This window comes from Peromyscus californicus, unplaced genomic scaffold (assembly GCF_007827085.1).
Source record: "Peromyscus californicus insignis strain IS unplaced genomic scaffold, ASM782708v3 Scaffold_7__1_contigs__length_154581171, whole genome shotgun sequence".
NCBI lineage: Eukaryota > Metazoa > Chordata > Mammalia > Rodentia > Cricetidae > Peromyscus > Peromyscus californicus.
The window spans coordinates 131877282-131892744 of NW_026294595.1; the positions used below are offsets into that span (position 1 = coordinate 131877282).

General features: G+C 47.4%; 1 protein-coding gene across 1 annotated transcript in view; it reads left to right on the top strand.

Moving 5' to 3' along the window:
• Nucleotides 1-15: 15 nt before the first annotated feature.
• Manbal (mannosidase beta like) overlaps nt 16-15463 on the top strand; it is a 29540-nt gene continuing 14092 nt past the window's right edge. Inside the window, exons 1-2 of the mRNA XM_052723877.1 lie at nt 16-130; nt 12091-12298. Of these exons, the coding sequence (XP_052579837.1) occupies nt 12149-12298 (150 nt within the window). The 5' untranslated portion in view covers nt 16-130; nt 12091-12148. The remainder of the gene's footprint in view (nt 131-12090; nt 12299-15463) is intronic.

The window sequence follows — 15463 nt, forward strand, 5'->3', positions numbered from 1 at the left end:
GCGTCAGGATGAGGGCGACGAACCGGTAGCCCCAGTAAAGCCGGCAGAGCGGAACCTGAGGCAGCTTTGGGCGCATCGCTTCCGGGTCTCGAGGAAACACTTCCGGCGCAGCGGAGCGGCGGTACTGGAGGTAGGTATTGAGGTGCCGGTGGCCGGCCGGCCGGCGGGCGGGGTCGGGGCGGAGCTGCAGGCCACAGCGGCTTCCCCGGGCCGCGGAGGAAAGTTAACTTGGGATGGGCAGTCTGCGTGCCGAGGAGACGGGGGTCCTCGCCTGGGTCAGAGCTCGGGGTCTTCAAGGCCAGGGCCCAGGCTGCCCTCCGCCCGGCGGAGCCGCCATGGCATCCCGGGTGTGCCCCGCCCTGCTGTGTAGCCCCGGACACCTCGCGTTTTCCCTTCCTTGTTTCCGCCTCCGCAAAGGGGCACAGAGGCCTGTGCAGAGGATGAAGAGACCATACATGTGAAAGTGCCTAGGCGCACGGTCCGTGCTTGAGAGAAAACTCTGGAAAAGAAAGGGAAGGTGATGCAGTGGCCTCCCCCTTGCTTGCGGTTTCATTTACCCGTAGCCTGAAAATAGTAAGCGGAAGACTGCAGAAACAAACAGCCCGTGGCTTTGAAATTGTGTGTTTTGAGTAGCGTGTTGAAGAAGTCAGTGGTAGAGTGCTTACCCGGTCCCGTGTTCAATCCCCGGTACTGCTCTTCCCGGCCTCCTAAGAAAGAGCAGCACGATGAAGTTTGGCCCCTTCCTGCTTTGCACGTCCATCATCGTGCTGGTAGGATCCCTGCATGTATGCTACCCACTCATTAGTTACTTCGAACAGCTGACTGTGCCAAGTAACCCTATGTAATCAGCACGAGAGTAGAAATGCTAGCTTTTCGGTTTTGCTTTGGCAAAACCAAAAAGTGCTAATGTTAGGTAAAAAGATGCTTGGCATAAAGTAAATAAAATAAACCCAAAGGCTAAAGTTGCTAAAATCTTCAGTAAGAACAAGTCTTTTATTGTTGTTGGTTTTTGTTTGTTTTCTGATACAGGGTTTCCCTGTGTAGCTCTGGCTGTCCTGGAACTCATTCCATAGACCAGGCTGGCCTCGAACTCACGGAGATCCACCTGCCTCTGTCTCCTGAGTGCTGGGATTAAAGGCGTGCGCCACCGCTGCCCTACAAGAGCAAATCTTGTATCTGTGAAATTACGAAGAAGAGTTTGTGTCGACTATGGTGTTGCAGCCCTCCAATCCCAGCATTTGAGGCAGGAGGTAGAAGGGAAGTGAGTTCGAAGTCAGCCTGGGCTCGATTGCCAGACTTGTGTAAAAACAAACACGTTAGGGTTGGAGAGCTGGCTCAGTGGTCAAGGGCCCCTGCTGCTCTCCCAGAGGAACGGATTTCCGTTAGATCCAGCCTTCACATCAGGCAGATCCAGCCTTCACATCAGGCAGCTCCCAACCAGCTCCGTAGTGTCCAATGCTTCTGGGCTTCTGGGGCGTGTGCACAAAACAGGCAGACACAGGCAGCTACTCAGAACTGAAAATAAGTATTTAAAAAATTAAAAACCAGGGCTGGTGTGTAGCTTAGTTGGGAGAGGGTTTACCCAGCATGCAGGAAGCGGTGGGTTTTTTCCAGAGCATCCTAAGAGCCGTGTGGTAGAGCACTCCTATAGTCAGTCCTGTTCTTGGCTGCCTGAGAACTTTTCTGAAATCTAAATAAATAAGTGGTAGTTTTGTTTTTGTACCTCATGTTGCCAAGGTTACAGCCACAGTGCCTAGTAAGTGTTTACTTAGGGTAGAGAGGCCATTACATTGTGAGTAGAAACAAGAATGGTCTTCTACTGGACAAGATGCCATATGTCAGACCTTTATGCCTGTGTGGAGGCTTCAGCTGGGCATGCCCTGAAACAAGAGCGCAAAGCCACTTCCTGGGAGTAAGGATTGGCTACGCAGGGTTAGGAACGGTTTGTTCTGAAAAGCTCTCCATGGAGGCTGTAGCTGCCAGTGAAGCCTCTGCCACATTCCCACATACCCAGCAGAAGCAGGACACACGGAAGGCCGTTGCTAAGTGCCAGCGAGGGGGGAAGTGGAAGATGTCTGCTTTTCTGTGATGGAAGAGGACGATGAAGCAGAGCCAGCCGTGTGGACATTATCAAATTTTGTCAATGTGTTTCAAATTCTACATGCCCTGAAGAATAAGCTTATGGATTATGATCCTTGATGAAACAACATTAAAGTCATCCATGGGATTGCTTAAGGACTGTAGCCCCTGCAAACATTATTGATGAATTAACAGACAACTTCAGATTGATATGCCATTAAACATTTCATTTATTTTTAGACAGGGCTTCACTGTGTAGTTCTGGCTGGCCTGGAACTCACTACGTAGACCAGACTGGTTTCAAACTCACAGAGATCTGCCTGCCTCCCTCGTGTGGGGACAAAAGGCATGTGCCACCATACTTGGCAACTGCATTGTCTTTTTGAAAGGTTTTTATTAACTGGAGTTTTTAGGGCCAAAGTCTGGCCTCTGACAGTGCGAACAAGGGAGATTTGGCCACTGGTCCCCAATATTTCAATTTATGAAACAACTCACAGTGAGAAGCAGTAAGAGGAGATGATTCAGTGTGCCCATATTGGGAAAAAGAACAAATAAAGGATCCTCTGATTTCCAGTCCCTCCCTGGAACGCTGACATGAGGTTTAGGCGTAACTAGAGGGGTAGAGGTGTGCATAGCTAAGCAGTCCTGGTCAGGATGCGGTCCCTTCAGCCATGATCCACCACTGCCCTTGCTCCAGTCTGCCCTGCAAGGTCGTCTGATGCTTTGTAAACTCTGAAATTCTTTCTGGGCAAGTTTCTCTCCTGACTGGCACCAGAGCTTCATCTTTCTCGTTTCCCAGCATGAGATCCCTAGGGAAGTATCACCTGCCTTTCACCAGATGTGGTGGCGCATGTCTTTAATCACAGCACTAGGGAAGCAGAATCAGGTGGAGCTCTGTTAGTTCAAGGCCATGGAGATCTACTTGGCGAACTCCAGGCTAGCCAGGCTAGTGAGACTCTGTCACAAACACATAGAGTATTTCCTTTTCCAGCCATGGTAGTTACAGTGCTTATTAAAAAAAAAAAAAAAAAAATGCTAGGTAGCAAGGTAGCAGTGGCACATGCCTTTAATCCCAGCACTCGGGAGGCAGAAGCAGATGGCTCTCTGTGAGTTCGAGGCCAGCCTGGACTACAGGGCGAGTTCCAGCACAGCTAGGGCTACACAGAGAGACCCTGTCTGGAAAAACACAAAAGAGAAGAAAAAGTCGTCAGCTGTCACAGGTCCCCAGCCACCGTTACCCTCTGCTCCTGACACCCAGCCGTTCCCAACCTAACTGTAGCTTGTCAGAAAGTCAGAGGCAGCCTAATGCTGCATCACAACACCCACCTAACCCACCACACCTTATTTCACCATATAGGCATTGTGTCATCCATTCATCACAACCTGTGTTTGATCCTTGGGACTCACATGGTAGGAGAGAACTGACTTCCGAGAGTTGTCTCCTGCCTGCCTGCCACACAGGGTTCTCCCCACTCACTAATAATAATAGATGTAATTCATTTGTTTAAAGAACCTAGAGCCAAAGGCCAGATTTAATGAGTTTTGTTGCAGCATATTCGTTATCATTGTTACTCTCTCTCTCTGGCCTCATCTGTAGCCTTTATCACAGGTACGTGTAGAGAGGAAAACAACGTATTTAGGGTTCAATATGAGCATGGTCTCAGGCATCCACTGGATAAGAAAGAACAACTCTGGTATCTCATACTTTTAAATGACAATAAATGGATCAGCAATTATATTTTGCAAGATGGCTGCACATCAGTTTCAGGCCACCAACTACTGACTCCCTTTAGGAGGCAGCTTAGCTTTCCATCAGACAAGATTTTTACCCAATTTTGAGCAGTTCTTGAGAATTTGTCATGATTGCTATAAGGAAGTATCTACTGACACTTTTCTATTCCCCTGCCTCTTTTTAGTTGAATTCTCAGAACAGCTTTGGAAAACTCCCTCATTAGGAGGCAGGAATCCCTGCCCAGAGTATGTACAGCACCCGGGAACAGTTGGGAGATGTGAAACCTCTAGCAATTTTGGAATCTGTGTTTTCAGAGTTAGTACTTGATACGTCTTGCGATCTCTATGAGTGCCTGTAGTTATTTTGAAATGTTGTTGGTTTAGAAGTATTTGAGGGGCTGGGGATGTAGTGCAAATGAAAGTGCTTTCCTAACGTGCATGAAGATCTGTCTGGGTTCAATCCTCAGCACTGCATAAATGGTGACTGATGGTTCATACCTGTAATGCCAGTTCTGGGGAGGTAGAGTGAGAGAGAGGGCCAGAGTTCAGGATCACCCTTGATACATAGTGAGTTCAAGGCCAGCCTAGGATACACGAGACTGGCTCAAAACTATTTAAAAACAACTTTGGAGTGTGGAGGGAGGCTGGAGAGATAGCTCAGCAGTTACAAGCACTGGCTGTTCTTCCAGAGGTCCTGAGTTCAATTCCCAAAACCATATGGTGGCTCACAACCTTTTATAACGGGATCCGATGCCCTCTTCTGTCATGCAGGCATACATGGAAATAGAGCACTCGTATGCAAAAATAAATCTTAAACCCCCTCCCCCCAAATTTTAGGTTTATGGCTATTTTGATACACTATTGAGTTTCCAGATAGAACATTTACCATAATTAATGAACCAGTAACAGTACATCACCATTAACTGGAATCCCTGCTTTGTTCAGATTTCCAGTTTCTTCCTAAAGTCCTTCCTCTGTACTCTATCCAGGATAACACAGTGCATCCAGAGAGCCTGTCTCCACAGGCTTCTCTTACTGGCCACAGCAGTTTCTCAGAACGTTCCTGTTGTAGATGACCCTGATAGTTTTGAGGATTACTAGTCTGTCAGTTATTCTGCAGAAGAACCTCCTGCTTGAGATGTGTCTCTTTTTCTTGTGAGCAGACTGAGTCACAGGCTTTGAGAAGGAAGGCCCCCAGAGGGGCCTGCTGTGGGTGTGAGTGTCACTGTTGATACTGTCCAGGGCCTCTTGGCTTCAGGGAGTGGTCAGGTAACTCCAGAGTTACTCCCGCTCGGCTTTGACACTGTCCTTGTAGAAGAAAGTGGTTATGTGCACGGCCCCCATTGGGATTGTGGAAGTACATGCTTCACACACAGGCGGAGAGGCTGCGTCACTGCTGCAGTTCATATGAAAGATGTGTCTGTTCTCTGCCGGTTGTCTCTTTGTATCAGTATTTTATACCCGGGCCTCTTGTTCTTGTGTCCCAACTTGGGCTGCTGAATCCCTACTCTTGACAATTCAATCCTGGCAGTGTTTGGCTTTGCTTTTTTGTTTTTTAAAGCACTTGCATGCTTTCTGCCCCAGGCTCATCCTGTTTATTCCTGCTTAGAAATTAACCACTTCCTTAAGGAGTCCTGGTTTCTTTTATGGAAGCCCAGAAACCAAGATGTGGACACAGGTGTGCTCATTGCTCCTGGGGCATTCTTGTTTCTGTGTTTTCTCAGTGGCCAGAGTATGATATATATGTGTATATATGGCTATAAATATTTCTGTAAATGTCTATATTAAGTACACTATGTCTCTCATCCTTGTTTATTATCCTGTGAATGATTGTAGCCTCCTTCTCTTATCTGGAACCTCCTCCCCACTGCAGCAAACCCAATTTCCCTGTGGTAGTTTGAATGTAATTGGCCCCCATAATCTCATAGTGACCCTACTAGGAGATGTGGCTTTGTTGGAGTGGGTATTGTCTTGGGGGAAGTGTGTCACTGTGGGGGTGGGCTTTGAGGTTTCCTGTGCTCAGGATACCACACAGTGTCTCAGTCGACTTCCTATTGCCTGCAAGATGTAGGACTCTCAGCTACCTCTCCAGTACCATGTCCGCCTGCAAGCGGTCCTGTGCCAGCATGATGGTAATGGACTGAACCTCTGAAACTGTAAGTGAGCCCACCCCAATTAAATGTTTTCGTTTTGAGAGTTGCTGTGGTCATGGTGGTTTTTTTTACAGTAATAGAAACCCTAACTGAGACATTCCCCCATCTATTCACTTATAGTCAGTCCTGGTATGTGTGCGCTGGCTTCCCAACTGGACCAGGTAGAAAACAGCTTTTTTGTTTGTGTTTGGTTTTCAAGACAGGGTTTCTCTGTGTAGCCCTAGCTATCCTGGAACTCACTCTGTGGACCAGGCTGGCCTTGAACTCAGAGATCAGGCTGCCTCTGCCTCCTGAGTGCTGGGATTAAAGTGCCACCATGCCCAGCCTGGAGAGCAGCTTCTGGCAGCTGGTGCGAGGTGCCTATGCGGCTCCTTCAGCCTTTGTTTTAGAGACGCCTCTCGTTTTCAGAGTCTCTCTTGCCTGGACCTCGTTCTCACCACCTCCTCAGTGTTTAAGACACATCAGACTCAGAATGGCCCCCTGTGTTCCGTTCTCAACACTGAAAACCGTTTGTGTACATTGTGATGTGGCTCTTTCTAGTGGGTTTTGACCTTCAGGGCTTAACATTTTCTGTTTACAGTGTTAAGCTGAGCACTTTCCCCTCCAAGTATTTGAACTTCATTCATAATTTTCCCATCAGTACTGTTGTTTCTCTCTTCAGAGTACGTCGTAACTTCAGAATTATCACCTCTGTGGCTCCTGCCTGTCATGAGCACTTCTTGTGAGCGTACTGATATTATTGTAACTATTTGTACTCTTGTTCTCTAGTCTGATCTCTATACAGCAGCCAGAGGCAGTATGTGATTTCTTTGACAAGCACCTTATAATGGCTTCATTTCCACTCAGAGTGAGAGCCAAAGCCCTTTTAATGGTCCACATGGCCCTGCCCAGCTTGCTCGCTCTCCTGCTCACCTTGGAGGATATTCCTGTCTTGAGAACTTTGCCCTAACTAGTCTTCCATTTTAGAATATTCTAGTAGGTGGTTAAATAACATTCTCTGCTTTCCTTTTTGGTGCGTGCATGTGTGCTGGGGATTGAGTCCAGGGGCTTGCATCCTCAGTCCTTGTCAGAAATGTCACTTTCTTAGCTCTTCCCTGACCACTCACACAAAATAGCATGCCATGCCTTCTCCTCTGGGTTTTCAGATTTTCAGCTCTGACATCCCACTCTCCATGTCTGTAAGTACTCACTAGAGAGGAAGCTCCATGACACACCAGAATGGCATCTATCTGTCCACAGTGATACTTTGCAAGTGTCTGCCTTTGGTCTTCAGCCAGTGAAATTCGTTTATACAGGGCTGCAGTCGCTCTGTTGATATCTTAGTATGGCATTGCCAAACCTCCCCTGGCTTGATCACAGTGTTTATGTGCCGGCGTGCTGTCCTTTCAGTGAAGCCCCACTGTGTCCATCCTCCAACACCAGCCCCCTTCCTGCTGGACACTGATGTTGCTTCCTGCCTTCCAGTGTTAGGAATGGTGCTGCCAAGACCGCTTTGTACCTGGGGGCCTTTCCTTTTTAATTGTTTCCTTAATCTAAATTCTAGGAAGTAAGTTATTCAGACAAAGGATATCATCAGTTTTATGACTCTTGTTACATGTTGGCCTGGTGGCCACTAAAGAAAAAAAAAGCCTAAGTAGATATGGCTTTGGGCACATTTGTTGATGGCTCAAAATGACATCAGCTCTCTAAGAAGTCAAGGGATCAGCCACAGTGTACTAGATGTCCATAGTCATGCTCTGTGCACTTCCAGCTTCCTGATGCCTAGCCCTGTCTATCATAGTACCTGTAACCCTCACAATAATGGTAAGTCTGAGGATCGATGCCCTCGGTAGACTTCTCATAGTCTTGAGCATGAAGTGTGGTCAAGGGCACTAAGTTTATGAGGTGCCACTGGAGGAGTACAGCTTTCTTCAGCCTTGGCACTAGGGCTGGTGCTCTGGAGAGCCTGGCAGTTCCTCCAGGAGTTGTGCTGGGCTGCCTTGGAATTCGCTTCAGGGCCAGCTTAGGAGCTGCTCCAAGCAGTCTGCCGGTTGTCTGTGCCTCGCACCTTGTACATGACCAAAGATGGTATCCCTGAGCACCAGGCCCCACCTGATTCACCATAGTTGGAACCAGACAACATTGGGCTCTTTCCAGAAGTCTCGGGAGGAGGGAGATCTGACAGCTCTAAGGATGGGGCCAGGGACAGTGAGTGAGGGGGTTGCTCAGGCTTGGAAAGGCTTCTGGAGTAAGCTGAACTGATGCGAAAATTGGCTGTTTTGCTGGCCAAGCACATGGCCTTCCAGAGTGACCAGGTTGAAGGGGAAACAATAATCATTGTGTAAAAACTCCGTTTTTACATAGTGGGCCATTTTATAATCCTTCAGTTATTTATCATGTTGGAAACATCATTTAAAGTAGAGGAACAGCAGGGCTAAGATGGAGAAGATCATGTGGACAGCCTGTGGTGGCAGGGCTAGTCTCTGGATAGGCTGTGGTGGGCAGGGCTAGTCTACAGAACTGTATAACGTATGTTCAGCTACTTACATTTAAAGCATACAAAGCAAGTAAGCCAGGCATGATGGTATAGACCTGTAATCTCAGTACTTGGGTTGAAGGCAGTGAGATCATCAAGGCCAGCCTGGGCTACATGAGAACCTGAGTCCAAAAAAAGTAAAATGAAATAAGTAAGTAAATAAACAGAAAAGAAGAAAAACAGGTGAAATTTTGTTTTGTATTAAAATATACCATAGAGTTAGCCTTTTTGGAGATGGTCTCATGCAGCCCAGGCTGACTTTGAACTTGTGATTTTCCTGCATCCACCTCCCAAGTCCTGGATTTATAGATGTGTGCCTTTAAATGTAGCTCAACATTTACCATTTCTGAGAAGAAGTTCAGTGTCATTGGCTGTGTTGTGCCACTATTACCACTACTTCTGGAACTTCTTTACCTTCTTAGACAAAAACTCCACAACCTACGCAGAAACTGGTTGCCACAGCTGCTGTACCAGCTTTATGCTCCCATCAGCAGCTGTGGCGGTGTGAATGAGAATGACCTCCATAGGCTCATGTGTTTGAAAGCGTGGTCCCCAACTGGTGAATTGTTTGAGAAGGATTTGGAGGTGTGGCCTTGGAGGAGGTGTGTCACTGTGAGATTGGCTTTGAAGTTTCATAAACCCACACTAGGCACACTCTCTCTGTATGCTGCCTGTGGATCAGGATCAGGGTGTAAAGCTCTCAGCTCCTGCTCCAGCGCCATGCCTGTCTGCTTGCTGCCATGATGATCATGGACTAACCTTCTGAAAATGTAAGCAAGTCCCCAGTTAAATGCTTTCTTTGATAAGAATCACCTTAGTCATGGTGTCTCTTCACAGCAATAGAACAATAACTAAGATAGCAGTGCTCACAGCTTCCAGTTTCTCCACATTTCCACTGATGCTTGGTGTTCACCTGTCCATTTTATATACTCCTTTTACATTTTAGAATCCCACTCCCCCACGCCCCCACCCCTCTGTGTGTGTGTGTGTGTGTGTACAACTTGTGAGAGCTGATTCTGGGCTTCCACCATGTTGATCCTAGATCAAGCTCAGGCCTTCAGGCTTGGCCTCAGGTGTCTTTACCTGCTGAGCCACCTCACCAACCCCACCCTCCTGTTTTTGAGACTGAATCTCATTATGTGCTCATGCTGGCTTTGAACTTGCTGTTTTGGTAGCACAGGCTGGCCTAGAACTCATCTTCTAGCTGAGTACTGGGATTACAGACTTGAACTGACTGCTTCCCGTGCTCCCCCTTTATTTACTTTCTCACTTAGTTTTAGGGGACAGAGACACACTTGCTACAGCACATATGTGATGGTCAAAAGACAGCTTTGGGGAGTCTGCTCTCTTCTTCAAGTTCAGGTTGTCAGAGTTGGTGGCAGTTGCCCTAGCCAGCTGAGAGGTGCCCTCTCTCCCGGACCCACTTTGTGGCTCTGTTTTATTGTTGCCTTGTGGAAGTTCTTTGTCTGTCCGACCTAGACCTTTACCATATGAGTGAGTCACAAATGTCTTCCTCCATTCTCTGGGCTGTCTTTCACTCTCTGAGAAATGTCCTCTAAACAAAAGGTTTTGATTTTATGTGGAGTCTAATTGACTTCTTTCTTTTGTTGTTTGTGCTTTTGATGTCACTTCCGAGAAATCATTGCCAAATCCAGTATTGTAGAGATTTCCCTTACGACTTCTAGCAGTTTTATAGTTTGGACTCATACTTTGATCTCGGGTCAATTTGAACTAATCTGTGTGTGGGGTACAGGGGACCGCCCAGCCTCTCTTGTTTGTTTTTGTGTGTGGATACTCGATTTCCTAGCACCATTTGCTTAAAAGCCGTCCCCTCCTATATGTGCTTATTTGAAGCTCGCTATTCCATTGGTCTGGATGTCTGTTCCAATGTCAGTAGCTCTCTGTTTTGACTGCCTTAGCTTTCTAGTAAGTTTTGACTTCATAAAATAAGTTCTTCAACTTTCTTTTTCAATTAACTTAATTTTAATAATTTAACAATATGCCATTTCAGCATATAATCAACATAAAACATTACTAATGAGATATTTTACATTCTTTCATATTAAGTCTTGAAGTTAGGTCTGATTTAATTTAACATTCACTTCAATTCAGACCAGCTGCATTTGGGGGCCACTTGTGGCCCACGAGCACCATATTAGGTGGCTCAGAGTTAGCTGGAGATTGCATGGCATGGCCCAGATCTCTCTCTGAAAGCGCGAAGGCTGTCACTCAGGTACACCTGAGGCCACATTTGTCTCTTCATTGTTGGGGCGGCAGAAGGAGGCCACCTGGAGGGGCAATGATGAAGAAGCGAGGGAGAGGGGTAACACGAAAGACATGATGGGGAGGGTGACCCTTGCACTCAGGCCTGGTCGTAGAGTAGGGCTTTGAATAGCAGTCACGGTGGGAAGGCTGTTCTGGGCAGATGGAAGCTTCCTAGAGGGCTCAGGGTTTGAAAGACTCAGGTACTCTTGGAGAGCCACAGGCAGTTCTTCCAGCTTTACCAAGGCATTAAGAATGGGATGGGGGCCAGGCGGCAGTGGTGCACACCTTTAGTCCCAGCACTCACAGAGACAGGAAGGTCTCTGAGTTCGAGGCCAGTCTGGTCTACAGAGCAAGTTCCAGGATAGCCAGAGCTGTTATATAGAGAAACCCTGTCTCAAAAAACCAAAGAGAGAGAGAGAGAGAGAGAGAGAGAGAGAGAGAGAGAGAGAGAGAGAGAGAGAGAGAGACAGACAGACAGACAGACAAACAGACAAAGACAGAGAGACAGAGACAGAGGGGGTGGAGAAAAGAATGGGATAGGGCTGGCGAGAGGAGAGGTGGGCTAAGGCCTGACTGGCCGGCCACCTGTTACCTATCTACCAGCTTTCTTGTGTGGGCTAGGTTTTCATATGTCCTCTTTGCCTCTCCATTCAAACTTGTAGTTTAGAGCTGGGCATGGTAGTGCACACCTCTGCATGCCAGCATGTGGGAGACTGAGGCAGGAAGGTTTCCTTAAAAGTGTGAGCAGACTGTGTTCCACAGGCAGATCCTCTCTCAAAATAACAGCAACCAGCCTGGGTGGTGGTGCACACCTTCAATCCCAGCACTTTGGAGGCGGAGGCAGATGGATCTCTGTGAGTTTGAGGCCAGGCTGGTCTACATAGTGAGTTCCAGGACAGCCAGAGCTGTTACACAGAAAACTCTATCTCGGGGGTGGGGGGGGGGGGAGGAAACCTGGCTGTGGTGGTTTGAAAGAAAATGGCCCCCAAAGGGAGTGGCACTATTAGGAGGTGTGGCCTTGTTGGAGTAGGTATGGTCTTGTTGGAAGAAGTGTATCACTGTGGAGTTGGGCTTTGCGGTCTCATATATGTTCAAGATACTGCCCAGTGTCTCAGACCACTTCCAGTTGCCTATGAGTCTAGATGTAGAACTTTCAGCTCCTTCTCCAGCACCATGTCTGCCTGCATGCTGCCTTGCTTCCCACCATGACAGTAATGGACTGAACCTCTGAACTGTAAGCGAGCCACCACAGTTGAATGTTTTCTTTTATAAAGTTGCCGTGGTTATGGTGTCTCTTCACAGCAATAGAAACCTGAACTGAGACAGACATTCATTCTTTTCATTTAGAACTTCGTTCTGGAGAAGGACGACTCTCAAGAGGCTCCTGGCAGTGGTGACTTGTACCATGGCCTCTGACCTGGACTTCTCGCCTCCTGAGGTGCCAGAGCCCACCTTCCTGGAGAACCTACTGCGGTATGGGCTCTTCCTGGGAGCCATCTTCCAGCTCATCTGTGTCTTGGCCATCATCGTGCCTATTCCCAAGTCCCATGAGGCGGTGAGTCCTTCCCTGGGATCTCAGCTTTCTGAATGGCAGGCTAGGTTCTTGTCCCAGCAGTTATCACCACAACCAAGAGCAGCAGGGACTGTGCTGGCCCTTATCAAGTTAGCATGGTCCCTGGATTCCTACCTGATGGATGGGACCAGGTGATCAGCCCTTCAGTTGTTCAGGTCTTTTTTTTTTTTTCTTTTTTTTTTTTTTTGGTTTAACAAGACAGGGTTTCTCTGTGTAGTTTTGGTCTTGGATCTCGCTTTGTAGACCAAGCTGGCCTCGAACTCACAGAGATCCGCCCGGTTCTGCCTCCTGAGTGCTTGGATTAAAGGCATGTGCCACTGCTACCCAGTGTTCAGGTCTTTTTTATATTGACTTATTTTTTGAGGCAGCGTCTTACTGTATAACCTAGGGTTGGCCCCAAACTCAGTATCTCTGTGAGTCCTGAATGGTAGATTTCTATTAAGCTTTTTATTTTATTTTGAGACAGAGTCTAGCTGGCTTTAGGCTTGAGGCAGCCTCTCTGCTTCAGCCTCCTGAGACTACAGGTGTGAGCCATCACCCTTGGCTTCTGGTAAGACTTCTATTAGCTCCTGCTGCATGTCAGACTGCTAAAAAACGTGACCTCTGCCTTCAAAGAGCTTCTTGTCTTTGGGAGGGATACAGATATAAAGCAGTTCTTACTGATGCATGCCTGTAGTCCCAGCACTTAAGAGAGCAAGGCAAGAGGGTTGTGAATTCAAGGCCAGCCTGGGCTGTATAGTAAGATCCTGTCTCCCAAAGTTGGGAAAGAAAAGCAATAAATTTGCTTTCATGAGCCTGGCAGTGGTAGCGCACACCTTTAATTTCAGCACTCAGAAGGCAGAGGCAGGCAGATCTCTGTGAGTGTGAGGCCAGCCTGGTCTACAGAGTGAGTTCCAGGACAGCCAGAGCTACACAAAGAAATCCTGTCTCAGAAAAAAAATGAAAAAAAAATTTTTTTGCTTCCATGAGAAGCACAAGGTAGAATATGAGTGAGTAACTAGGAGCAGGGACCCAATCATACTGGGCTGTCCCTGCTGCGGAGACAGGGTGAGCAGTAGGAAGGGTGGGAGGATAGCGTTCCAGGGCAGGGGAGGTGCTGCAGGGAGCCGGAGCACTGGGCTAGTCCAGGACCTCAGAGATGACTGTGGCTGGAACCCAGGGGACTGGCGGAGAGGTGCAGCCAGAGGTGTGGGCGGGGCCCAGAGGGTGACATGATCACCTTGGCTTTGGGTTTGACTTTTGCTCTAAGAATGTCTTTATTCTGCAACACCCTTCTTCCACCCACTCTCGTACAACACCCCCATTTTCTTCTGTCATTGATTTGTTGGAGAAAGCAAGTTTTTATCATCTGTGACTTACACATTCCAGGATTTGGCTGATTGCTTCTTTATGTGGCCACTGTTCCCACAGGAAGTTCCATATAGGCACCCAAGGCTATTCATTCTATTATTTGGTGTACCTGTCATAACTGGTGCTTTGGACCCGCAGTTTTTACAGTTGTGGTTGGTGTCAGCAGGATCATGGTGTCTGGCTCCTGTGCATTGGGAGATCATCATAAGTTCAGATGGTCTTCCCTGAGTCTGAACTCTTTGTCCTAAATGGCTGCAGCATCCACTGCTGGTCACTGCTGAGACTCATTATTCCCCTCTGTACTGCCAGCTGCAGTTCAGGGAGTTTGTGGATGCTGGGAACTGAACCCAGGGCCTCTTGGAAGAACACTGAGTACTCTTAACTACTGAGCTATCCCATTGCTGTGGTGGTTTGAAAGAAAATGGGCTTTGAGGTCTCTTTTGCTCAAGCTTCCCTCAGTGTGACTCTCAGTTGACTTCCTGTTGCCTGAAAGATGTAGGACTCTCAGCTACTCCTCCAGGACCATGTCTGCCTGCATGTCGCCATGCTCCCTGCCATGATGATAATGGACTGAACCTCTAAACTATAAACGAGCTCCACCCCCGACAATTACATGTTTTCTTTGTAAGAGTTGCCGTGGTCATGGTGTCTCTTCACACCAATAAAAATTCTAACTAAGACACCAGCCCTCTATTTGATGTTTTGACTAGGTTTTTTTTTTAATTTTTTTTTGGTTTTACTTTATATGTATGAATATTTTGCCTGCATATATGTATATGAACATGTGCATGCCTGTTGGATCCCCTGGCAGTTCACAATGGACTGTCCTGGGAATTGAACCCAGGTCCTCTGCAGTAGCAACAAGTACTCTTAGCTACTGAGCCATCTCTCTAGCCCCTGTTTTTAATTTCTAAATTACGTTTATATATGTATTTGTTTGTTGGGAGAGTGTGTGTGTGTGTGTGTGAGAGAGAGAGAGAGAGAGAGAGACAGAGAGAGAGAGAAAGAGAGGGCGCTTGTGTGGAGGTCAAAGAGCAACATTTGGGAGTTGGTTCTCTTCTTCCACCATGTGGGTTCCAGGGATAGAACTCCGTTTGGCAGTCTTGGTAGTAGGTAACCTTTATGCCATGAGCCTTCCCACCGTCCTGGTTTTTGTTTCTTTGTTTTGTTACTTGAGATAGGGTCTTGCTTTGAAGGCCAGTCTGTCCTTGAACCCACTCTTCTCCCACCTCAGCCGTACGTGCACTGTGATGTGTGCCCAGGGTGTGCCAGCACACCCAGCCACGCTGAGATTTTCGGGAAAGCACTTGCGCCAGGTATCGTGGCTCACACCTCTCATTACAGCACCTGAAGCTAAAGCAAGCAGCTGCTGTAAATTGGAGGGCAGGCTAGGCTCTAGTAGACTGTAGGCCCGTTTGCACTCGGTGAGACCCTGTCTCGGTGGACAAAGAACTGGAATTCACACTGGTGTTTAGAATTCAAACTGAAGACGCTGGTGTTTTTCCTTGTGAGGTACAATTGTATCTTAAGACTTTTTTTTTACATTTATTTATTGTGTGTGTATATGTGTGAGTGTGTGCGTGTGCCAATGTGTGCATAGAGGTCAGAGAACAAACAACCTTTAGGAGTTGGGTTTTTCCTTCCACTGTGAAGGTCCCTGGGATTGAACTTAGGTTGTCAAGCTTGGCTGCAAGTGCCTTTACCCACTGAACCATCTTGCCAGCTTTAAGCGTGTATCTTTGGTTTATACTGGCAGTCTTATTCCCTAGAGAGATTAACAAAATGACTAATTTGTTC